The sequence below is a fragment of the Rhinopithecus roxellana genome, chromosome 8, assembly GCF_007565055.1.
Source record: "Rhinopithecus roxellana isolate Shanxi Qingling chromosome 8, ASM756505v1, whole genome shotgun sequence".
In the NCBI taxonomy this organism is placed as follows: domain Eukaryota; kingdom Metazoa; phylum Chordata; class Mammalia; order Primates; family Cercopithecidae; genus Rhinopithecus; species Rhinopithecus roxellana.
Window position 1 is genome coordinate 59,019,575 of NC_044556.1, and position 27,137 is coordinate 59,046,711.

At 38.9% G+C, this 27,137-nt stretch overlaps 1 protein-coding gene across 2 annotated transcripts in view; it reads left to right on the forward strand.

Annotated features, from left to right (window-relative positions):
• LOC104676429 (Fc receptor-like protein 2) overlaps positions 1-18,072 on the forward strand; it is a 31,533-nt gene extending 13,461 nt beyond the window's left edge. For both annotated transcript variants that reach the window (XM_010381260.2, XM_030936920.1), the window contains exons 8-12: positions 14,892-14,919; positions 15,610-15,695; positions 15,946-16,011; positions 17,652-17,680; positions 17,777-18,072. In XM_010381260.2, the coding sequence (XP_010379562.1) occupies positions 14,892-14,919; positions 15,610-15,695; positions 15,946-16,011; positions 17,652-17,680; positions 17,777-17,815 (248 nt within the window). In that variant the 3' untranslated portion in view covers positions 17,816-18,072. The remainder of the gene's footprint in view (positions 1-14,891; positions 14,920-15,609; positions 15,696-15,945; positions 16,012-17,651; positions 17,681-17,776) is intronic.
• The last annotated feature ends 9,065 nt before the right edge of the window (positions 18,073-27,137 follow it).

Sequence of the window (27,137 nt, forward strand, 5' to 3'; positions counted from 1 at the left end):
AATTTTTAATTTAGTTTGTTCTTGGTTTTCTAGTTCCTTGAGGTGCTTCATTAGATTGCTAATTTGAATTTCTACTTTTTTGATGTAGTTGTTTATTGCTATAAACTTTCCTCTTAGCACTACTTTTGCTGTATCCCACAGGTGTTAGTATGCTACATTTCCATTTTAATTTGTTTCAGATATTTTTGATTTCTATCTTAACGTCTTCATTGACCCAATTGTTGCTTAGGAGCATGTTGTTTAATTTCCACTTATTTATACAGTTTTCAAAATTTATCTTGGTATTGATTTCTAGTTTCATATCCTTGTGGTCTGAGAAGATACTTGATATGATTTTGATTTTAATAATTTGTTGAGACTTGTTTTGTGGCCTAAAATATGGTCTATTATGGAGACTGTTCCATGTACAAGCGAGAAAAATGTGTATTCTGTAAATGTAAACAAAATGTTCTATAAATGCCTGTTAAGGCTGTTTGGTCTAAAGTGCAGTTTAGTTTCAATGTTTCTTTGTTGATTTACTATTCGAATGATCTGTCTAATGCTAAGAGTGAAGTGTTGAATTACCCCACTATTATTGTATCAAAGTCTATCTCTCTTTTTTAAGTAATATTTACTTTATGAATCTGGATGCTCAGGTGTTAAGTACATGTATATCCTCTATCACCTCTTGCTGGATCGATCTCTTTATTTTTGTCTTTTTTTTTTTTAACTGTTATTTATTTATTTATTTATTTATTTATTTATTTATTTATTATTTTGAGGTGGAGTCTCGCTCTGTCACCAGGCTAGAGTGCAGAGTGTGGCGCAATCTTGGCTCACTGCAACCTCCACCTCTTGGGTTCAAGTGATTCTCCTGCCTCAGCCTCCCAAGTAGCTAGGATTACAGGCACCTGCCAGCACGCCTGGCTAATTTTTCTGTATTTTTAGTAAAGTCGTGGTTTCACCGTGTTGGCCAGGCTAGTCTGGAACTCCTGACCTCAAATGGTCCTCCCGCCCTGGCCTCCCAAAGTGCTGGGATTACAGGCGTGAGCCACTGCACCCAGCCTGTATATTTTAAGTAAAGAATTTAATCAATTTACATTCAAGATTATTATTGATATGTGAAGTTTTCTTCCTGTCATATTAATTGTTGTCTGGTTGTTTTGTGTATTCCTTGTTGTTTTTTCTCTTAGTGTGTATTTTCTACATCTAACAATCTTGGGGAATTTAAGTGGTTTGCAATGCTTATTCAGTCAGTACCTGACTACCAAGCCTCAAACCTAACTTTGTTGCACCTCCTGGCTATACCTATGCATTTTCATGATGGTAAGTATTGTCCTTTTGCTTTCAGGTTTAGGACTCCCTTAAGCGTTTCTTGCAGGGCTGGGCTAGTGGTGATGAGTTTCATCAACTTTTGCTTGTCTGGGAAAGGTTTTATTTCTCCTTATTTATGAAGGATATTTTGCTGGATTTGGTTCCCTTCACTGGCACTTTATTTATTTTAGCACTTTGAATATTTCATCTCATTCTCTCTTGGCCTGGAAGGTTGGAGTGTGTTTTTGTTTTGTTTTGTTTTGTTTTTCTTTATAGGTGACTAGAGGCTTTTCCCTTGCCATTTAAAAAATTCTGTCCTTGTATTTGACTTTAGACTGTTTCATTATAATGTGCCATGGAAAAGACCTTTTTGCATTGTATCTGCTTGGGGATCTAAGAGGTTTTGTATCTGGATATCTAAATCTCTTGCTAGACTTTGGAAGTTTTCATCTATTATTTTGTTAAATAGGTTTTCTAAACTTTTCATCCTGTCTTTGCCATCTGGTACCCCAATAATTTGAATAAAAGTGTTAAAAAAAGGTGCCGGCCGGGCGTGGTGGCTCAAGCCTGTAATCCCAGCACTTTGGGAGGCTGAGACGGGCGGATCACGAGGTCAGGAGATCGAGACCATCCTGGCTAACACGGTGAAACCCCGTCTCTACTAAAAAATACAAAAAAACTAGCCGGGCGAGGTGGCGGGCGCCTGTAGTCCCAGCTACTCGGGAGGCTGAGGCGGGAGAATGGCGTAAACCCGGGAGGCAGAGCTTGCAGTTAGCTGAGATCCGGCCACTGCATTCCAGTCTGGGCGACAGAGCGAGACTCCGTCAAAAAAAAAAAAAAGTGCCAATTCTTGGTCCTCCAAGTGACTTAGTCACATACCCAAAGTGGCAATGCTGGGCCAGGGAGGTGAAAGGATTCTCAGGCCCCTGGGCAGTCAGCATGGTTTGGGCAATGGCAGTGGCACTGGCAGTGGCACGTCCACCCTCTGAGTCCCAAACAGTGCATACTGGTGTTGGTAGTGGCTGTGATAGGCTGGGCAGGTCAGACTCCAGACCTGCAGATGGTGCATGTGGGTAGGTATCAGTTGTGGTAATAGTGGCAGAATTGGTAAGCCCAACCTCAGGTCCCCTGGAAGAGTGTTAGGCGCCATCGTGGTGCACTGGGCTGGGCAATTCCCTGGCCCCCATTCTGTGTGCTCTGGCATGGTTAGAGGAAGGGCAAAATCATGCTGGATGGGCTTGTCCTCATGCTCCCTGATCCTCTCTGCTCTCTTGTCTCTGCAAGTCTTCACTATCTTATTACCACTTCAATGTTTATAAACAGACTTTAAAACTCTTTTGCCCAGTTTTTCTAGTTGTCCTTAGTAGAAGATTTGGTTCAAATGCATTCAGTAACCACTACGGGAAGTTTGAAGGCATCTACCTTTTACAACTAACATATTCCTTAAGCTGCCATGTTTTTCACATTTCCAGCATGACTATTTGTTTTTGTAACATATTATTTTTAATATCAAGAATTTAGACAAATCAGAGTGATTTGTCATACTGAGCCCTATTAACATTTTGCAAGTCAAAAAAAATTACCAATGACCCAATTATTGTGTCAACCACATATGGCAGATTTACATATATTATCTGTAATTATCAAAAGTTATTTTTAAGTGTATCCTTTTAAGGAGACAAGGTCTTGCTCTGTTGCTGAGGCTGGAGTGCAGTGGCACGATCTTGGCTCACGCAGTCTCAATCTCCCAGGCTCAAACCATCCTCCCACATCAGTCTCCTGAGTAGCTGAAACTACAGGCCCATGTCACCATGCCCACCTAATTTTTTTGTGAAGATGAGGATTTACCATGTTGCCCAGGCTGGTCTCGAATTCCTGAGCTCACGCTACCTGCCTGGCTCAGCCTCCCAAAGTGATGGGATTATAGGTGTGAGCCACCACTCCCAGCCTAAGTAACTTATTTTCTATGTCTAACCATCTTGGGGAATTTAAGTGAGTTTATTTTTGTGGTCACTCAGCCAGTAGAGGGCAGACCAGAACCTATATCTACTAAGCCTCAAACCTAACTTTGTTGCACCTCTTGGCTTTACCTATTCTCTTCGCGTAAGTTTCACCTATGTCAGTAAGGTGTTATTTATTTTAACCTATCGGATACAGGACAAACATGGGGCACATCAGAATCTCAATGATAGCTTTGAAGCTCTTGTAAAATGCTTTCTTATGCTTATCTATTACAACAGGTGAAATAAATTTTGGAAACTCATTAATTTTCTTCCACATAGTAAACATTTAAGCCAGTATTTTATTTTATTTTTACTTCCAACATTTATTTTAGGTTCAAGAGGTACATGTGCAGGTTTGTTACATGGGTAAATTAGTTGTCTTGCAGGTTTGGTGTACAGATGATTTTGTCACCCAGGTAATCAGCATGATACCAAATAGGCAGCCCTTCCTTCCCTCCCTCCCTCCCTCCCTCCCTCCCTCCCTTCCTTCCTTCCCTCCCTTCCTCCCTCCCTCTCTCTCTCTCTGTTTCTTTCTTTCTTTTATTGTTTTATTGGCGAAGTCTCACTCTGTCTCCCAGGTTGGAGTGCAGTGAACAATCTTGGCTCACTGCCATCTTCACCTCCCGGGTTCAAGCGATTTTCCTGCCTCAGCTTCCTGGGTAGCTGAGATTACAGGCACCTGCCATGATGCCCAGCTAATTTTTGTATTTTTTTTCTTTAGAAGAGATGGCATTTCACCATGTTGACCAGGCTAGTCTTGAACTCCTGGTCTCAAGTAATCCACCCACCTCAGCCTCACAAAGTGCTGGCATTACAGGAGTGAGTGAGCCATCATACCTGGCCCCAATAGGTGGCTTTTCAATTCTCACTCTCTTCCCTCCCTCCACCCTCAAATAGGTCCCAGTGTCTGTTGTACTCTTCTTTGTGTTCATATTTACTCAATGTTTAGCTCTCACGTATCAGTGAGAACATGTGATATTTGGTTTTCTGTTCCTGTGTTAATTCACTTAGGATAATGGTCTCCAGTTCCACCTATGTTGCTGCAAAGGACATAATCTCATTTTTTATAGCTGCATAGTATTCCATAGTGTATATGTAACACATTTTCTTTATCTGGTATACTACTGATGGGCATCTAGGTTGATTCCACGTCTTTACTATTGTGAATATTGCTACAATGGACATATGCATGCATGTGTCTTTACAGTGGAATGATTTATATTCCTTTGGGAATATACCCAGTAATGAAATTGCTTGGCCAAATGGTAGTTCTATTTTAAGTTCTTTGAGAAATATCCAGACTGTTTTCCACAGTGGCTGAACTAATTTACATTGCCGTCAACAATGTGTTAAGTGTTCCCTTTTCTCTGCAACCTCATCAGCATCTCATTTTTTGACTTTTTAATAGCCATTCGGACTGGTGTGAGATGGTATCTCATTGGGGTTTTGATTTACATTTCCCTAATGATTAGTGATATTGAACATGTTTTCATATGATTTTTGGCTGCATATATGTCTTTTTTGGAGAAGTGTCTGTTCATGTCCTTTGCCCATTTTTAAACAGGGTTGTTTGGTTTTCGCTTATTGATTTGTTTGAGTTCCTAGTAGATTCTAGATATTAAACCTTTGTTGGATGCACAGTTTGCAAATATTTTCTTCCATTCTACAGATTGTTTATTTACTCTGTTAGCTTCTTTTGTTGTGAAGAAGCTCTTTAGTTTAATTAGGTCCTATTTGTCAATTTTTTGTTTTTATTGCAATTGTTTTTGGAGTCTTCATCATGAAGTCTTATCTTTGGCCAATGTCCAGAATGGTATTTCCTAGGTTTTCTTCTAGAGTTTTGTATTAGTCTGTTCTCACAATGCTATAAAGAAATGCCCAAGACTAGGTAATTTACAAAGGAAAGAGGTCTAATTGACTCACAGTTCCGCATGACTGGGAAGGCCTCAGGAAACTTACAATCATGACAGAAGGGGAAGCAAACGTGTCCTTCTTCACAGGGTGGCAGGAGAGAGAAGTGACAAGCAAAGGGGGAAAAGCCCTTTTTAAAACCATCAGATCTTATGAGAACTAACTCACTATCACGAGAACAGCATGAGGGTAACCAGCTCCATGATTCAATTACCTCCCACTGGGTCCCTCCCACAACACGTTGGGATTGTGGGAACTACAATTCAAGATGAGATTTGGTTGGGGACACAGCCAAACCATATCAAATCTTTATAGTTTTAGGTTTTACATTTAAGAATTTGATCCATCTTGAGTTGATTTTTGTATACAGTGAAAGGTGGTGGTCCAGTTTCAATATTCTTCATATGGTTAACCAGTTATCCCATCAGCATTTATTAAATAGAGAGTCGTTTCCCCTTTGCTTGTGTTTATCAGCTTTGTAGAAGATCAGATGGTTGTAGTTGTATGGCTTTATTTCTGTGTTCTCTAACATGTTCCATTGATCTGTGTATCTGTTTTTGTAGCAGTACCATGCTGTTTTGGTTACTGTAGGTTTGTGACATAGTTTGAAGTTGTATAGTGTTATCCCTCTAGCTTTTTTCTTTTTTTTTTTTTTTTTTTTTTTTTTTTTTTTTTTTTTTTTTTTTTTTTTTGCTTGGGACTGCTTTGGCTATTGGGGCTCTTTTTTGGTTCCAAATGAATTTTAGAATTTTTTTTTTCTAAGTTTATAAACAATATCACTGGTAGTTTGCTAGGAATAGCCTTGAATCTGTAAATGGCTTTGGAGAGTGTGGCCATCTTAACAACACTGATTCTTCCTATCCATGAGCATGGAATGTTTTTTCATTTGTTTGTGTCATCTCTGATTTCTTTCAGCAGTGTTTTGTAATTCTTGCTGTGGAGTTCTTTCACCTTGTTGGTTAGTTGTATTCCTAGGTATTTTTTTCCCTTTTGTGCAAGCCACTATTCTCAAGTTCAATGGAAGTTTTATTTTTTAAACAGATGATCTAAGTAAGTGTGAAATTACACTTCTGCACCCCTCTCTGCTACTTTATTCCCAAAATATCTTTCCCAGTTCCTTACTATTTTATAGAGCTTCCTGCCTCATCACCGCTCTTTCAGGGGTGATATAGCAACCCTCTATGTGAGTAACCAACTCTGCTCTGTTTCCTCGCCCACAAAATGAGAAAGTTACCTCAGATCTACGCCATGATACACCAAGACCATCTTCAACTGTTTTATACTTACAAAAGAGAATAGTTCTTCTTTCCTGTGAAGACAGTGTAGGGTGTCTGTTTTGGTCTTCTTGGGATAGCACAACAAAATACCACAGATTGGGTGGCTTAAAGAACAAAAATTAATTTTCTTACAATTCTAAAGGCTGGGAAGTTTAAGATTAAGATGCCAGCAAGATAAGTTTCATTCTGAAGCCTCTTCTCTTAGCTGTGGGCAGCTACCATCTTGCTATGTGCTCACATGAATTCTTTTTGCGTACATGCAGAGAGAAAGAGCGAATTCTCTGTTGTCCCTTCTTTTTTTAAACTTATACTTTAAGTTCTGGGGTACATGTGCAGAACGTGCAGGTTTGTTACATAGGTATACATGTGCCATGGTGGTTTGCTGTACCCATCAACCCATCCCTTCTTATAAGAATACTAATCCTGTTGTATCAGGACTCCACCCTTATGACCTCACTTAAAATTAATTACTTCTATAAAGGTTCTATTTCCAACTGTAATCACATTTGGCATTAGTATTTCAATATATGGAATTTGGGCAGGACACATTTAGTCTATAAATGTGCCCAAGCAAGGACAAGTACTAATATAAGCCTCCTAATTTGTCACTTTTGTTACTGTCTTATTGATCAAAAAGTAAGTCGTATGGTCATAACCAAATGCAAGTGGTAAAGAAATAGTGTCTACCTCTTTGCTGACAAATGACAGAGTCACATTGCAAAACAATGCGTACAAGAAGATAGGAACAAATTGAGAGCCTTTACTGTGTGGATCTACCACATGGTTTTTGACCTGCACTCCCACTCTTGTAACTTTAAAAAAAATTTAATTAATTTTTAATTGACAGATAAAAATTGTATGTATTTATGTACAGCATATTTTCAAATAAGTATACATTGTGGAATTGCTAGATTGAACTAATTAACTTATATGTTACCTCACATACTATCTTCCTATTACTTTTTAGTTTACAAGCACATAACCACACAAAATTATTGTTTACTAAATTTGCTTCCAAAATTAGGCTGCTTCAGAAGTTTTCAATCTCAGTTCATGGCTTTGACCTTCAGATATCCAACCTTTTTTTTTTTTTCCAGACAAAGTGTCACTCTGCTACTCAGGCCAGAGTGCAGTGGTATGATCATGGCTCACTGTAGCCTTGATGTCCCAAGCTCAGGTGATCCTCTTGGCTCAATTTCCCAAGTAGATGGGACCACAGGAATGAACCACCATGCCTTGCCAATTTTTTAATTACTTCTGGAGATGACTTTATATATTGCTGAGGCTAGTCTTGAACTCCTGGGCTCAAGCGATCTTCTTGCCTTGGAGTCACCATGCTACACTCCATGCCTGGCCAGATATCCCAAACTGGCAATTTATTTCATGGTGAGTTTCACTTAAGACAATTTTTTCTTTCAAGTAGATGACTTAATTGGGACCACCTCAATTTATCAAAAGATGATTTAATAACTAAAGAAAGTCAGAGTATCCCTTTCCTTCCATGAAGGTCCTCGGACTCCTATATAAATTAGCCATACCCTAAGTCATTAACTTTTGAGCCTTGCACAGCATAGAAATATAAGGACAAGTGGCCGGGCGCGGTGGCTTAAGCCTGTAATCCCAGCACTTTGGGAGGCCGAGACGGGCGGATCACGAGGTCAGGAGATCGAGACCATCCTGGCTAACACGGTGAAACCCCATCTCAACTAAAAACTACAAAAAACTGGCCGGGCGAGGTGGCGGCGTCTGTAGTCCCAGCTACTCGGGAGGCTGAGGCAGGAGAATGGCGTGAACCCGGGAGGCGGAGCTCGCAGTGAGCTGAGATCTGGCCACTGCACTCCAGCCTGGGTGACAGAGCGAGACTCCGTCTCAAAAAAAAAAAAGAAAAAAGAAAAAGAAATATAAGGACAAGGCAGTGGCTCTTGCCTAATGAAAGTAATGCTTTCTTTCATTGGCTAATCTCTTATCATGAGGACCATGATACCTCTATGTCAACCTAAAATAAACTAAAATAAACTATCAATATAGTCCCTCTCAGAGTGGCCCAATATATTTTATTTCTTCTTTAAAATAAATAACTGAATAAATATGTTACAAATACATCTGGTAAAACATTCAAACAATATCAAAGAATATGACAGTAAAAAGTAATCCTTTCTCTTACACCTATTCCTGGACCTCTTGGTTCCCTTCCTCAGAGGCTCCCACTATTAGCAATATCTCATTTATTTTTCCAGAGATATTTTAGACTTACATGATGTCTTTGTATACATACATATTCTTTATTTTCACACAAATAATAACATACTATATGCTACACTTCACTTTTCTATGAATATTATTTGAGAATTGTTTGATATAAATATATATAGAAATGTAATATCTTTTTAATGGCTGCAAAGCATTCTATTCATGGATTTGCAATAGTTATCTTAATGTTAATGATTCATTATTGACGGAGATTTAGATGATCTCAAGTTGTTTTCCATGACACACAATGCTACAATAATTATTTTAGATGTCATTTCTTGCATGTACAGTATGCTTGTAGAATTGATTCCTATAAATAAAATTTCTAGATTCAAATTAGATACCTTTCTAATTTGATAGATATTGTCAAGGGTTACTCATAGTTGTACTAAATTATACTCTCATAAGGACATGTCATAAACAAGTTTATGACACACTAGCCACACAGTGTTGTAAGTTTTGACTTTTTGCTTGTTTCTCAATTGACAAACATTAATGCCCTGTAGTTTTTATTTATGTTTCTGTTTGTGGTGAGCTCTTTGTTCACATAGTTTAATCATTTTACGTTGGGTTTTTAATCTCATTCTTAGGGATTTGTAGATTATATTTTTATACTAAATGTATTAGCTCTTTGTCTGAGGTATGAATAGTGAAAAGGGTCTGCAGTCTGCACTTTGCATTGTCTTTCATATTGAAATTCTTACTATAAAAATAATTATTTTTATGTGGTCTAATTCATCAATATCTTCTTTTATAGGTTCTGGGTTTGGTAACCTATTTTGGAAGGTCTTCCCCATTCTTAGATGATAAAAATGTTCTCTGTTTTTTTTCTTTTCTTTTCTTTTCTTTTTTCTTTTTTTTTTTTTTTTTTTTTTTTTGAGACAGGGTCTTGCTTTGTCACGCAGGCTAGAGTGCAATGGTGCAATCTCGGATCACGGAAACCTCAACCTGCTGGACTCAAGTGATACTCCCACTTCAGCCTCCTGAGTAGCTAGGGCCACAGGCATGCACCACCGTGACTGGCTAATTTTTGTATTTTTTGTAGAGATGGGATTTCTCCATGTTGCCCAGGCTGGTCTTGAACTCTTGAGCTCAAGTGATCTACCAGTCTTGGTCTCTCTAAGTACTGGGATTACAGGTGTGAGCTACTGTGCCAGACCCATATTTTCTTCTAGTATTATGTCATTTTATATTTATGCTTAAATTTTTGATCCGTCTGTTACTGGAAAGGGGTCTGGATCCAGACCCCAAGAGAGGGTTCTTGAATCTCAAGTAAGAAAGAATTCAGGGTGAGTCCATACAGTACAGTGAAAGCAAGTTTATTAAGAAAGTAAAAGAATAAAAGAATGACTATTCTATAGGCAGAATAGCCCCAAGGGTTGCTGATTGCCCATTTTTATGGTTATTTCTTGATGATATGCTAAACAAGGGGTGGATTATTTATGCCTCCCCTTTTTAGACCATATTGGATAACTTCCTGATATTGCCATGGCATTTGTAAACCATCATGCCACTGGTGGGAGTGTAGCAGTGAGGGCAACTAGAGGTCACTCTTATTTCTATCTTGGTTTTGGTGGGCTTCTGCTGGCTTCTTTACTGCAACCAGTTTGATCAGCAAGGTCTTTATGACCCGTATCTTGTGCCAACCTACTATTTCATCCTGTGACTTAGAATGCCTAACTGTCTGGGAACGGGGCCCAGTAGGTTTCAGCCTCATTTTACCCAACTCCTATTCAAGATGGAGTTGCTCTGGTTCAAATATCTGTGACACATCCAGAAAACTTTTTGAATAAGTACTGAACTAGAATCTAATCTTTTTTTTCAAATAGCGATTTCGTTATTTCTGTGCAATTTATTTATCTTTTTTAAGTAAAGTGATGCCTTTATAATATCCTATGGTATTGTGATATAAGAAGAAATTATTTAATATATTTGGTCTTTGTCCCTAGTTCCTGACTGCTGAGCTCCTAAAGCTCTAAGAATTCCTTGAGTGTTCAGTGTCTTTGGTATGCTAATGAGATGACCCTCAACAGAGGGGCTCCTGGATAGCTTCAATATGAGAGCTGGTTTTCAGAAACACCAACCTTCTGATTAGAGGGTTGGAACTCCGAGCCCCACCCCTGGACCTCTGAGGACAGGAGAGGGACTGAAGATTCATCTAACCACCAATTGCCAATGATTTAATCAATCATACCTGTGTAATTGGACAACTATAAAAATCCTAAACAATGGGATTTGGGGAACTTGCCAGTTGGTGAATACATCAGTGTACTGGGAGGGTAGAGCACCCCATTCCCTTGGGAACAGAAACTCCAGTACACTTCCAGACATTGTCTTACCTAATGTTTTTCATTTGGTTGTATATTTGTATCTTGTATAATATCCTTTGTAATAAACAAGTAAGAGTAACTGAAGTGTTTCTTCGAGTTCTATATAGCAAATTATTGAAACTGAGGAAGGAGTCCTGGGAATCCCCAATTTATAGCCATTTGGTCAGAAGGATATGAGGCCCATGACATATTATTGGCATCTGGAGCGGGGGGCAGTTTTGTGGGACACGCCCCTTTACCTGTGGGGTCTGCACTAACTCTGAGTAGTGTCAGAACTGAGTTTAATTGTGATTAGTGTCCTAAGAGTTGGAAAATTGGCTGATATGGGGAAGAAAAACCCCACACACACAGCAACACAGAAGTGTTATGGATAAAAGCAGTTCAGCTATACTAAGTATCTGATAGTATTCAGATCTAACTTTGAAGCCCTATTCTGTTTGTGTGTATATCAGTATGTGCATACGTGTGTTTGTGTATGTGACTTGTATGCCTTTGCTTTATAACATTACATTTTTTTCTTCCATCAAAGTTGTTCCCATCACGACTGTGTTATTCTTACAGAACTTTTCTGGATATTATTGCTTATTTATTTTTCCCCACAAACAATATAATCAGTGTCTCTCAATAAAGTATTTTTGTTAGGATTCTTTTAAATTTTGAGATTAATTAAGGAAGAATTGACAGCTTTGTAATGAGAAATTTTTCTATCCAAGGGTGTGTCTACTTTTGGTAAATTTTGAGTCATAGTATTTTAGAGTTTTACTTATGTAGGCTTTCATCATTTCTTGCTAAGTTTACTCCTGAGATATTGATTAATTTTTGGTATGACAATTGATTCATCAAACAAGGGTGCTCTTAGAGTGCAACCATAAAACTTAGTTTTTTATCTTCCTTTTTTACCGCCCATTCATACTCACTCTTGGAGGATTATATTTTCCCTGACTCTGGTTGAAATCACAGGCAGGCCCATACTCTGTCCACTTACTCCTTGTATTAGTCGGTTTTCATGCTGCTAATAAAGACATACCTGAGACTGGGCAATTTACAAAAGAAAGAGGTTTAATTGGACTTATAGTTCCACGTGACTGTGGAAAGCTCACAGTCATGGCGGAAAACCAGGAGGAGCAAGTCACATCTTATGTGGATGGCGGCAGGCAAAGAGATAAGCTTGTGCAGGGAAACTCCTCTCTTTAAAACCATCAGATCTTGTGAGTCTTACTGAGTATCACGAGAACAGCACGGGAAAGACTTGCTCCCATGATTCAATTACCTCCCACTGGGTCCCTCCCACAACATGTGGGAATTCCAAATGAGATTTGGGTGGGGACACAGCTACACCATATCACTCCTATATAATTGTAGGCAAACAACAACAAAAACATAGTTTCTCCATAGAGTGCTTGTTCATTAATCAGCTTTCTGAATCTCAAAGTTAAAGCACCCACCTCCCACCACTCAGCTCAGACCCTCTTCAGGCCAGCCTTCTGCAATACAGAAAGGGTTCTGGCCAGATGTTTCTCTCTTTCCTTGAGTTGCTTCTGTTTTTGAAGCCCCCATGGTTGGCATTGATTTCCTGGCTCCAAAAAAGCTGACTTTCCAGGTTTGCTGGGTTGAGAAAATCAGCTCCTACTTTGGGGGTGTGTCTCTGAATTCTCCAGAGCCCCCCAACTATTAACATTACCTGCCTGCATCTTGTGATGCAGGTGATTCATTTTTCTCCAGCTGAGCACTTAACATCTCTCTTCAGTTTTTAAGAATCTGAAGGCTTCTTCCCCTTCCCCTCCACCCTTATTTCGGAACCCCATACCTCTTCAGGAAGTCCTCTTGGCCAGATTTTGAAATGGCTTCAAGCTATGCCTCTCTTCCACAGGGCTCAGATCCATCCACAAGAAACACTCGCACACCGTTGCACCCACCTGTAAATATGCAGCTCCTGCCTCCAGCAGATGACCATATCTCCCCTGAAATAAATGTTCCTTTATCTGCTCTTCAAGAGAAGGTTTACTCCTTAAGATTCCTCAGGCATGTGTCTACACAGGGCTCTCCTCCCCACACCAAGCTGGCCTTATTATTGTCCTCAAATTGACTATAGGCTCCTCATCTCCCTTTTCTTAGAGCATTTGCTTTAGAGAACTTGCAATTGTAAATTCTTTCTCTGCCTCACTGAGATATAAATCTTCTCTTAGACTCTTGCCAGTTTCACAACCCAGAAATGTCTATCTCTAAGACTTGGGAGCCATCCCTTTGAAATGTAATCATCTAGAAAGATAGTGCCTCTATCTCCTGTATGGTAAAACTCTTAGAATTTATTATTTTATCTACCAATATTTCTTTCTAATTCTAAAATTCTGCTTTTATCTTTGTTAGTTATTACCTTCTAGTTTTGTTAGTTTTATTCTTTTGAACAAATTGGATAGTCTTCTTTTTTTCTTATGTATTTGTATATGTATTCAGTTGCTTAAGACTTGCTTCCTTTAAATTGATAAATTATAGACATATGTCAAATTTTTTCAAGTTTTGTTATGAATTACCAGTTCCATTATGATCAAGGAATATTATGTGTACCATGTCGATTTTTGGAATATTTTGGAGGTTTTCTTTGTGAACCAATGTATCACCAGATTTTGTTATTATTCGAAAGTGCTTAGATAGTAGAACTATTTTTGAAGTCCATTTTAAAATAATTTCTTCAAGAAGGAATTGTTGGAAACATATACATTTATTTAATACATGTTTGAATATGACCGACTCCCCCGACTTATGCTTTAATGACGGTTTGGCTTGGTAGACAATTCTGAGGTCATGCCTTTCCTTGAAGACTAAACAAGCTAATTATAAAGAAGTTTTACCTTCTCCTTGGCAAACTAAATCAAAGTTAATTTTCTAGCACTATTTTCTGTAAAGCCTAACAAAGCTGAAATATTGACTGAGCTACTAGCAGTATTTTCCATGATTGGCAAACTGCATCTAAACTGGGAGGACTTTGACTAGGATTATATAAGCCTGATGGGAAGCACAGCTGGGGTATCCCCAAGTGCAATGTAACTCTTGAAATTTAGCATGTCTCTTGTAGTGGTGACCTCTGGAAGCTACACACATACACTCATGGGTGTTACAAGTGATACTGATTTCTACCAAGCATAAAGCTTTTGAGCCAGGGTGGCCCCTATACACATCTATGTGGCATTGTTTCTGAGGTATTAACTGGAGGACTAGAAAATATCTCCTGGATCACTAAGAGGATTCTCTCTAAAGACACAACTGATACATCTATGCTAATATGCTGTGTTTCTTGTTTTACATCTCTCCACAAAGCAAAAGGTACAAGAGATGGCCTAGTTTGCCTTACAAATGTCAATATCCAGCCTAGCCCCAAGGTCACTCCTACAGACAAGGTGTTGCAAATATCAAATGTTTAAATATTAAGAATGGCTGCATAAAATCTAATACAGAAGAGCAATAAAATAAAATCAGTCATCAACGGTTAAAATATGTTATACATTATGATAGTTAAAACAACATTGTACTGGTACATGAATAGCCAAAGAGACAATAGAACAGAATATAAAATCAAGAAACAGTTACCAGTGCATACAGGGTTTGCCATTTTAAGTGGCATTTTAAATCAGTGGGAAAAAAAGAATGAATTATTTTACTGACAACTAGTTGTGTTGGAATATATAAGCAGCCATTTAGATGAAATACAGTTGGATTACTCTTCTATATCCTATGTCTTACCAGCTGATTATACGTAGTTAAATCATGTCAAAATTTTAAGAGATAAAGCTTCCTTCTCTGAAATGAATTTTGTTTTATTTGCATTTCAGGAGAAAGTTCTGCCACTAATGAACCTAGGTGAGAACTCTTCCTAGTAAAAATTTTAATTCTAGAGGTCTCCTTCATTCAGTTTTAAATACCTACTGTACTCTGCTTGTATGTTGAGACTGAGGCTATGTAATTAACATGATATCTTTCTATAATACTTACTCTTGTCTCTACTGCATTACATTTATGCCACCAAGGCACTGTCTTAAGGTGGTCCACATGATCCTAGGTGTTATCTTGTATAGGATTACATACATTTAAATTAATACATAAATTCATATATTCAAGATTATTGAATATCTTTAATGTATAAGTAAGTTTTTGTTAGATATTTAGAGGAATGAACATACCCACAAAATGTGTATTTCCCCAAGGGACATACTGTGCTATAGGTATGTAGTATATGTCCAGAGTACAAGAACGAGTGAGAGAGATAAAGTAATGAGAAAAAGGCAGGCAAAGTTTTACGAGAGTTTATAAGAAAAAAATAGATTCTGGAGCAATATCATTGTCTTATTTTTAACTTTTGAAAAAGCCAAAGATAAGGAACAGAACATTTTGGCCATATCCAAGTAGACACTCTATATAAAGGGCCATAAAATCACCCAAGCAGAGAGCCATGACTGCAGGGCTTTTACCTGCTCTCTCCTCAGCCAGTCTCCCTTCTGTTCTCACTCACTGCCCTGGGGACTATCATGCAGTTCATTCACTTTCTCACAGAGCTGATTGTACGCTGAATCCTCAAGAGTTCACCTATTCAATCCCAATCCCAAAAACGGAGGAGCTGCAGCCAGTGTATGTCAATGGTGAGTGTCTCCACTGGGAGGGGCTCTGAGACTGAGGCAGAAAAGAAAGAGGAGACAGGAGTAGAGACCATTAGGTGGTCTAGGCACCTCAACCCCTGAGGCCCAGCCATTCCCAATAAATGAATGACTCTCTCAGAATCATGTTGGGGTTGGGAGGAAGGATATAATCATTAAGCCAGGGACGGGGAAGATGTGTGTGAAGTGAACCCTTGGCCACCAACATCCGTGAACTCTTGTCTTCTCCCTGCAGTGGGCTCTGTAGATGTGGATGTGGTTTATTCTCAGGTCTGGAGCATCCAGCAGCCAGAAAGCTCAGGTGAGAAACTGCAAAGTGGTTCTTGTCAGATGCATATTCACAGGAAAGTGATGCATTGTATGGAATAGAGGCTGTATTTATTTATTTATTTGTCTATCTATCTATTTTTTAGAAGGAGTCTTGCTCTGTTGCCCAGGCTGGAGAGCAGTGGTGCAATGTCAGCTCACTGCAATCTCTTCCTGTGAGCTGAGACAGGAAAATCACTTGATTTTCCTGTCTCAGACTCTTGAGTAACTGAGATGACAGGCATGTGCCACCATGCCCAGCTAATTTTTGTATTTTTTAGTAGAGACGGGGTTTTACCATGTTGGCCAGGCTGGACTCAAACTCTTGACCTCAAGTGATCCACCTGCCTCAGCCTCCCAAAATGCTGGGATTACAGGTGTGAGCCACTGCACCCGGCCAGCAATAGAGGCTTTAATACATCGCTTGCCCTTGATAGGAAATCTGTTGATCCAGGAGGGAGCAAGAGACACCTGGAGGTAGGCTCTTGTGAAGAAACCAAACTTAAAAAAAAATAGGGAGATGGTCTAATAAGTCTTCATTTGAATGGGGTTAGATAGTCAGGGAGAATCTAAGATTCAAGGCAAAAGAAGGAAATCAGGCAAGAGTGAGCATGTCTAAAGTCCAAGAGGAATTCTCTCAGGTGAACGGGGTCATTAAAGTGTCTCCTTTGAAGGATCTGCAGTCTTCATATGGGATGGGAGGAATAACTGAATAAATCAACATGACCTAGAGAATTTTCACTTCGACATGTAGTTTTGCAGGAACTGCTGAGTTCTGCAGCAGTGCAGAGGAGTGTCCTTTAAGCTTCTGCTCCAGTGCCCTTAAAACTATAACCCTTATACCAACAACCCTAAAAGCTATCCTTTGTTCTGTGCTCCTGGTTGCCTTGGATGGAGCCAGTGGCTCTTGACAACTTGGCTGATTTCCTGGTCAGTAGTCATCTAGCTACTCTCCTCTGAGCCTCTGAAGCTGGGTCCTCTGCCTGCCTTGCTTAGATTTGTGCCACTTCAACTTCCTATAGGGAATTGATTACTCTATCATTCTTTTTCTCTGTCTGACCAGCTTAGCAGAATCAAAAAGTGCAGTCATTTTCCAAGCTTCTGGCTGTAAATCTTCAGGGGAAGGAAGGGGATGTCATCCCACTGTGCATACCTGGAAAAAGGGGAAAAGAAGCAGACATCACTAAGCAGCTCCTGCAACCAGACTCAAAATACTGTATGATTCAGAGTCTGTCTTCTGTTAACTATGATTCTACTCCAATTTCCTTCTATCTACTGAGGTGAACCACACATGGTTGGTTATCTCAGGAACATAAAGAAACAACAGGAAAGAGCCCTGACAGAGTGCTGTAATAGAGAAGTCAAGAGGAAAAATGTATAAAGACAATGACCTATGGGAAGTTGCATTAGAGAAGAGAAGCACTTCGTTAGTAAGTGCTGGTGGAGGGCTTGGAAGATGGATAGAGTCTTAGAAGGACTTCAGCATTAACAACTTTAAGAAAGGATTTTACAGAACAGGAGAAAATGGAATTCCACACACGAAGCATAGTAGTTATATGCCCTGGGGCATAAAGTCTGGGAGTGAGGCCTAAGTAAGAATGCAAGAGCTCAGAACTATTACTTTTTTCTTAACAGCAAACATCGGGACACTTCTGGAGGACAAGGTGAGCTAGACTCCTTGGAAGTTCTTCATCTTTCCGTCCTCCACCCTATTTATTTTCTTGATCACTTCTTTCCTTATTCCTGTGTGTCTCTCCCAGGACTCCCAAGTCATCTACTCTTCTGTGAAGAAATCATAACACTTGGAGGAATCAGAAGGGAAGATCAACAACAAGGATGGGGCATCATTAAGACTTGCCATAAAACCTTATGTAAATGCTTGAGGCTTATCACCTGCCACAGCCACAACATACTTCAGGAGCCACCTCCTGTCATCATTTTTGTTCTGATCATGTTCCTTCTCCAATATCTTCTTTTACTCATTAATATTCATTGAACTGTTACTACATTCAGACATTGTGCAAATAAATGATTTCTGCTACCTTCTCTTAAGCAATCAGTGTGTAAAGGGTTGAGGGAAGAATAAGCAAGAGATACAAGGTCTCACCTTCATCTACTGTGAGGTGATGAGAACAGGACTTGATAGTAGTGTATTAACTTACTTATGTGCTGCTGGATACAGTTTGCTAATATTTTGTTGAGAATTTTTGCAAATATGTTCATAGGGAATATTGGCCTGAAATTATCTTTTCCATTGTGTCTCTGCCAGAATATTTGTATCAGGCTGATGCTGGCTTCATAGAATGAGTTAGGAAGGAGCCCTTCCTCCTTGATTTTTTGGCATAGTTTCAGCAGGATTGGTACCAGTTATTCTTTGTACATCTGGTAGAATTCAGCCGTGAATCCATCTGGTCTAGGGCTTTTATGTTGGTTGGTTTTTTAATACTAATTCAACTTCAGAGCTTGATATTGGTCTAGGAAGGGTTTCTGCCCCTTCCTGGTTCAATCCTGGGAGATTGTATGTTTCCAGGAATTTAGCCATTTCCTCCAGATTTTCTTCTTTATGTGCATAGAGTTGAGTGTAAACATAACTTATATGCACTGGGAAACCAAAAACTCTGTGTGACTTGCCTTATTGCAATATTTGCTTTATTTTGGTGGTCTGGAACTAAACCTGCAATATCACCAAGGTATGCCTACAGTTGCAAAAATGTGATTTTTCACATAGTAAATATGAGTATTTGCAATAAACTATGATATTACTTTTATAAGTATATAGAATAAAATATAAATACTCCATGGATTTGATACTGTCATATTTTTTTTTCTCTGTGAATGCACATTTTCCTTTTTTTTCCTTCCAGCTTATATTTTAGGTTCAGGGGGTACATGTGTGAGTGTGTTATATGGGTAAATTGCATGTCACAGGTGTTCGGTGTACAGATTATTTTGTTACCAAGGTAATTAGCATAGTACTCAATAGGTAATTTCTCTTTCTCTTTCTTTCTTTTTTTTTTTTTTTTGACGGAGTCTCGCTCTGGTGAGTGCAGTGGCGTGATCTCGGCCTCACTGCAAGCTCACCTCCCTGGTTCACGCCATTCTCCTGCCTCAGCCTCCCGAGTAGCTGGGACTACAGGCACCAACCACCATGCCCGGCTAATTTTTTGTATCTTCAGTAGATATGGGTTTTCACTGTGTTAGCCAGGATGGTCTTGATCTTCTCACCTCATGATCCACACGCCTCAGCCTCCCAAAGTGCTGGGATTACAGCCAGGAGCCACCGTGGCCAGCCCTCAATAGGTAATTTTTCAATCCTTACTTTCTCCTCACCCTCCACCCTCCAGGAGGCCCCAGCTTCTATTGTTCTCTTCTTTTTCAAAGAAAAATTTTAAATTTTTGTGGGTATGTAGTAAGTGTATATATTTATGGGGTACATGAGATAAATAGTAAGTGTATACATTTATGGGGTACATGAAATGTTCTGATGCAAGCATGCAATGTGTAATAATCACGCCATGAAGAATGGGGTGTCCATCCTCCCAGGCATTTATCCTTTGCATTTAAAACAATCCAGTTACATTATTTAAGTTACTATAAAATATAAAATTAAGTTACTACTGATTATAATTGTGCTATTAATAAGTAGGTCTTATTCATTCTTTTTATTTTTTTGTACCCATTAACCATCCCCACCTTGCCCCCTATTGTTCCCTTCACAGTGTGCAAGTTATTTTTTTTTTTTTTTAATTTTATGGCTGTGAATGCACATTTTCACTGGTATTTTTTCATTCAAAATTTTAGGTGCAATGTAATTCATCTTTATTTCTGAAAATACTTTACTGATCACTTTCATTTTAAAAAATTTCTGTGATCATAAGCCTCTGTGTTAAAACATTTATTCCACATTGAATTATCTTTAGAATTATTATAGGTACAAAACTGACCAAAACCATGGAAATAAATTACAGATTTTTTCAAAAATTATTAAACATAAAAAGGTAAATTGTATTAAAATCCACCTCTTAATGACTCAGTGGAGTACTTTTTAACATTTTAGAATTGAAACGTGTATCCTTGAATAAATTTAGTCAACTGATTCACTAGACATTTATTGAAAATCTACAAGAACCAAGTGTAAGGCATATAGAATGTAAGTTTGCAAAAATCTCAACCCTCGATTCTATTTTAATTTTCTTAAAATAGACACATGTCAGCACTGAGAAATCTTCACATGAATAGACTGGAATAAAAGGACTTTTTATTTTTTAAAAATAGAAGTTTTACACAATTTTTTGTAAGACTTGTCTAAAGATCATTAATGTGTCTTTATCACTTAAAGACACTTTGTTTAACCCAAATGTACAGGAAACATTGAGAAAAATAAGAATACCCCAACCTGCTTGACTGTCTTCCTTAGAAGCTCACTTAAACAGTGATCTCCTTTAACTGCCCATTGGTCCTGTCCAGTGATGGCGGTAGGTAGTCACCATGCCCATGCCTTCAGTATACTGATAGCTGCTGGCTCCTGGGTTAATTGTAGGGATGAGGTTGTCCCATTTTGTGATAACCCCACGGGACATCCCAACTTTCAGTCCTGGATGCTCAGAGATCAGAAATTAGGTGGTGGATGTTTAGGATGCTTAATTCCTATGAAGGTCTTTCCTAGGGACACTCAAAGGTATTTCCATTTATTTGGTTCCATCTACATGAAATCTCTCAAAATTTCTGTTTTATATATGTCATTGTGCTTATGTACATTTCTCCTAATTTTTGTTTCTTCGGTCATTTTAATGGTAATATGTAAAGAAAAGAAATTCAGCATGAAAATAAAAATAATCACGAGGATGATAATAATCTTGAAATAAATATCTCTCTTCTTTATGATACTGTCTTTACTGTTTTTCTTTTTTCTTTTTTTTTTTTTCTTTTTTGAGACAGGGTTTTGCTCTGTCACCCACACTGGGGTACAGTGGCATGATCATAGCTTACTGCCTTGAACTACAGGCACATGCCACGATGCTCAGATAATTTTTAAAATATTTTTGTAGAGATGAGGGTCTCACAATGTTGCCCAGTCCAGTCTTGAACTCCTGGCCTCAAGTGATCCTCCAGCCTTGGCCTCCCAAAGTGCTGCGATTATAGACATGAGCCAGTGTGCCTGGCCATAATTTGTTAAATTTATATACATATCACTTTTTCTCATCTTCACTGTCTATTCTGAACTGTAATTCTGTTCCATTATTTTGGTCTATCCATTCTTGGCAGCTATCATGCTAATTTTATTTTCAGAGTTTAAGATGTATTATTATACTATAGCTGATATTTCCTTGTTAGCCATTGTTAAAAATAATAGATAGCAAAATGAGTTTTGAGAGAAATTACTAAAGTGGAAGAAATTATTCTTCCTGATGTTAAGGATTATTATATAGCTACAGTAATAATGACAGGATGTTACTGGTGGAAGGATAGACCCATAGGTCAGTGGAACAGAACAGAGGACTCCAAAACATACCTACACAAATATGCTCAAATGATTTTGACAGTCTATGAAGCAATTGAAAGGAGGAAGTGTAGCCTTTTCAATAAATAGTATTCAAGAAATTGGACATCCGTAAGCAAAGGAAATGAACCTTAATCTAAATCTCACATCTTACATAAAAATTAATTCAAAATGGATCACATACTCAAGTGTAACATGTAAAAATTTAGTAAATTTAGAAAAAAGCACATGAAAAAAATCTTTGGGATGAACTAAGAATAGGTAAAGTGGTCTTAGAGTTGACACTAAAACAAATAATAGAAAAGATTTATAAAAGAAAAAGTCACTGAATTAGATCTCTTCAAAATTAAAAATCTTACTCTGTAAGAGATCCTGTTAATAGAATGAAAAAGCGATTTAAAGGTTTAGATAAAATATTAGTATCCAATATCCAACAAATGGCTTGTATCTAGACATTATCAAGAGCTATCAAATGCAACAGTAAAAATAAACAATCCAAGTTAAAAATGGGCAAAACGTGAACATTCTCCAAAGAGGATTTACATACAGAAAACAGGTAATAATCACATGACAAGTTATTCAACATTAGCCATTAGAGAAATATAAATTAAACTAACAATGAGACATCAGTACACATCTATCAGAATGGCTAAAATGAAAAATGGTAATCGTATCGTTTTACAAGGAGATATGACATTCTCTGAGCATCCAGGACTGAGAGTTGGGATGTCCCATGGGGTTATCAAAAAATGGCGTAACCTCATCCCTACAATTAACCCTAGAGCCAGCAGCTATCAGAATACTGAAGGCATGGGCATGGTGCTTACCTACCGCCATCACTGGACAGGACCAATGCCCAGTTAAAGGAGATCACCGTTTAAGTGAGCTTCTAAGGAAGACAGTCAAGCAGGTTGGTGTATTCTTATTTTTCTCAATGTTTCCTGTATATTTGGGTTAAACAAAGTGTCTTTAAATGATAAAGACACATTAATGATCCTCAGACAAGTCTTAGAAAAATCGTGTAAAACTTTTATTTATTTATTTTTTAAAAGTCCTTTTATTCCATTCTATCTATTCACGCGAATAAGGTTTCTCAGTGCTGGCATACAAGGGATACTGGCAAGGAGACAAAGAACCTGGATCAGTCATTCATTGCTGGTGAGAATGTAAAATGGTAACCGCTCTGGAAAACAATTGGCATTTCCTTTTTAAACACGTATATACCATAAGAACTAGCAATCACACTAGCGATCATTTATCCCACAGAAAATGAAAACCTGTGTTCATGAAAAATCTTTATATGTGTGTTTATAGAAGCTTTATTCATAATAACTAAAACCTAGAAACAACCCCAAAGTCCTTCACTGAATGAATAAACAAGTTTTGGCACATTCATACCATGGAATGTTAGTGATAGAAAAGAAGAAATTATTGATATATACAAAGATGGTTCTCCAGGAATGTACTGAGTGAAAAAAATCTATCTAAAAAGATTGATTTCCATTTATTTCCACACTTCCATTAATATAGCATTTTTAAATAACACAGTTATATGGATAGAGAAGAGATTAGTGATTGAAACTAGAGATTAAGAGTGCAGGAAGACCAGAGATTAAGAGTGGAGGAAGGCCAGTGTGACTGTGAATATGTAGCAAAAGAGAGTCCTCTGGTGATGACAGTTATTTCTCCAGATCATTATGGTGGTCATTACATAAAGCTACATATGGGATAAAATTGCATAAAACTACACACACACACACACACGACTTTTAAAAATGAGTAAAATTTGAAGAAAATTTGTGGATGGTAACAATACTAATTTTTTGGTTTTGATAGAGCTGTACTGTTACTCAAGCTGTTCTCATAGAAAGATGTTGAGTTATGCTTACACAGGGCTTCTCTGTACGTTATTTTGTAATTTCCTATGTATGTAGAATCATTTCAATATAAAAATTTGAATAGTTACAATAAGTATAACCATTCTAGATTATTAATTTTTTTCTAATGAACTTTAAAATTATTCTATGTAGTTTGTACAGCATACTAAATTATTTCTGGGCAAATTAAATATCAAACCCAAGCCCATAGTCACCTATGTTATTACCATTGGTGAACTCTCTTTGTCAGGGGAGAGAATTATATGATGGTTAAGCAAAGAGGCATTGTGGTTAAAATTCTGATTGCTGTCTCTGAAAGTTATTTGATTAGAGATCCTCATTTCTCAGCTTTTTGAAACTTTTTATACTGAATTTGAAGTATGAGTAATAATTGTGCATATTTTATGTAATAACCACTTATAATGTGCTACTTATATGCCAGAGGCTAGGCAATTTATGAATATTTATTAAATCTTCATAATTACTTTATAGGTTATTCCCCCATTTAAAGGTGAGGAAACCGAAGGATAGGGAGATTGAGTAGTCTGCTCAAGAATATGCAATTGAGTTTTTGGAGAAGATTCTCTAATAGACTCAGCCAAGAAGCACCACCCCCACTTAAAGAGGACAAAGCATTGAGTAAATCAGCATAGTTTGGTCAGATCTATGGAGAGAAAATGTCAAGAGTATATAAAGAGGTGACACTGAAGCAGATGCTGAAGGAGGAAGCTGGGAACCCTGTGTGAGGTATCTGAACACCAGGGCTAGCTCCCAGCCCCAGTGGCTCCTGGGAAATAGATGAGCAGGGGAACTGAGAGACAGCTCACTCTCACCATGGACCTCTGTGACCCTAGTTACAGGGGCCCTTGTGTCCCCCATTTACATGTGAACCGGCAGGGGGATCTCCCCAAGGAGCAGAGACAGACTTCAGATGATACAAAGCCTGGGAGCAGCTTTTGTGCACTGGGCAGCTCCAGCAAAGCATAGCCATAGGCTCCAATCCCTCTGGACTCCCCATCACCCTCCAGCAGGCACTGGCCTCAGCTGATGGCCGAGCCAGGGAGAGAGTAAGACCAGTGACCCTGTGGGACCAGGGTGTATTTGTTCTGCAAGCCCTTCTGCCCAGTGGCTCCTTCCAGGAGCCATGCCCCACTAGCCACCTCACAGTGGTGAGTGTATGCTGCAGCCTCTATAGCCCAACCTGAGTGTGCTGCTCCACCTGAGTAATTTTCCAGTGACCTGGGAGCACATTGCATTCTCCAGTGCAGCTGAAGCCTGATCCTGAGCTGCAGGATGTCCTGGCGTCCCCAGGGCTGGGGCGCACAGCCTAGGAGTACCAAGTCAAGATTTTTGGCTGGAACTGAAGTAGGGGAGGAGTCTCCACTCTCAGAGCACTGAGAGGGGCAAGATGCATGAGTCCCTGGGCTGAGTCAAGAATGAGGCATGCTTCGCTTTACAGGGCTGGTTCAGAAAATGTATATCCTATCTTCGTGCCAGGGCCTCTGCCCAGGAGAACACACACAGCCTGGAACACCTAACAAAAGAAATGCCACATGGTGCCAGTGACCAGAGAGGGCTCTCCCAAAGCCCAGGAATGTACTTAGTGAGCGAGCAATCTTTCCCCACCTCCCATTGCAGAGCATGTCTGGAATATGAGAGAGTACCAAAGAGCCCTGTAGCTGGGTATTATCCTAGCTACCAGCCGTTACTCTCTGTGCCATCTACTGAACTGCAGTGCAAATGACAAGACCAAAAATTACCCTGCTTATATATACACTTGTGAAACCAAGTGCAAGACTTCACCACACATAAAGATCCTATACAGAGCCCTGCCCCCATGAAAGCATCCAGAAATGAAGCCAACTGACTATATCCAACTTACACCACAGTTAAAGGAACACCAACCCTCCCAGATTAGAAAGAATTAGCACAAGAACTCTGTCAATTCTAAAAGCCAGAATGTCCCCTGATATGGTTTGGCTGTGTCCCCACCCAAGTTTCATCTTGAGTTGTAGCTCCCATAATTCCCACGTGTCATGGGAGGGAGCTGATGGTAAGTAATTGAATCATGGGGGCAGGTGTTTCTTGTGCTGTTCTTGTCATAATGAATAAGTCTCAGGAGACCTGATGGTTTTATAAAAGGGAGTTCTCTGCATATGTTCTCTTTGCTTCCTGCCATGTAAGACATGACTTTGCTCCTCATTCATATTCTGCCATGATAGTGGGGGCCTCTCCAGCCATAAGGACCTGTGAGTTAATTAAACCTCTTTCCTTTATAAATTGCCTAGTCTCAGGTATGTCTTTATTAGCCATGTGAGAACAGACTAATATATCTCTTTACCTTCAAATGAGTCGATTCATTTGAAGCCTCCCAACAATGGTTCTTAACCATTCTGAAATAACTGAAATGACACACATAGAACTCAGAATCTGAATGGAAAAAAGCTCATCAAGATTCAGGAGAGAGTTGAAATCCAATCCAAGAAATCCAAGGAATCCAGTAAAATGATCCAAGGGCTGAAAGAAGAAATAGTCATTTTAAGAAAGAGCCAAACTGAACTTCTAGAACTGAAAATTCACTACTAGAATTTCATAATACAATTGGAAGTATTTACAGCAGAATAGAACATGCTAAGGAAAGAATCTCAGAGCTCAAAGACCAGTTCATTGAACCAACTTGGTCAGACAAAAATAAAGAAAAAAGAATTTATAAAAATGAACAAAACCGGCCGGGCGCGGTGGCTCAAGCCTGTAATCCCAGCACTTTGGGAGGCCGAGACGGGCGGATCACGAGGTCAGGAGATCGAGACCATCCTGGCTAACACAGTGAAACCCCGTCTCTACTAAAAATACAAAAACTAGCCAGGCGAGGTGGCGGGCGCCTGTAGTCCCAGCTACTCGGGAGGCTGAGGCGGGAGAATGGCGGGAACCCGGGAGGCGGAGCTTGCAGTGAGCTGAGATCCGGCCACTGCACTCCAGTCCGGGCGACAGAGCGAGACTCCGCCTAAAAAAAAAAAAAAAAAAAAAAAAAAAAAAAAAAAAAAAAAAAATGAACAAAACCTCTGAGAAATATGGGATTATGTAAAAAGACTAAAATCTATAACTCATTGGCATACCTGATAGAGAAGGAGAGAGAATAAGCAACTTGAAAAACATATTTGAGGATATAGTTCATGAAAATTTCGCTAATCTTGCTAAAGAGATTGATGTACAAATCCAATAAATACAGAGAACCTTGACTAGACACTATACAAGATGACCATCCCCAAGGCACATAGTCATCAGATTCACTGAGGTCAATGCAAAAGAAAAAAAAAATTTTTTTTTATTCTACTTTAAGTTCTGGGGTACATGTGCAGAACGTGCAGGTTTGTTACATAGGTATACATGTGCCATAGTGGTTTGCTGCACCCACTAACCTGTCATCTACATTAGGGATTTTTCCTAATGCTATCCCTCCCCTAGCCCCCCACTTCCTGACAGGCCCCGGTGTGTGATGTTCCCCTCCCTGTGCCCGTGTGCTCTCATTGTTCAGCTCCCACTTATGAGTGAGAACATGTGGTATTTGGTTTTCTGTTCTTGTGTTAGTTTGCTGAGAATGATGGCTTCTAGCTTCATCCATGTCCCTGCCAAGCACATGAACTCATCCTTTTTTATGACTGCATAGTGTTCCATGGTGTACATGTGCCACGTTTTCTTTGTCCAGTCTATCACTGATGGGCATTTGGGTTGGTTCCAAGTCTT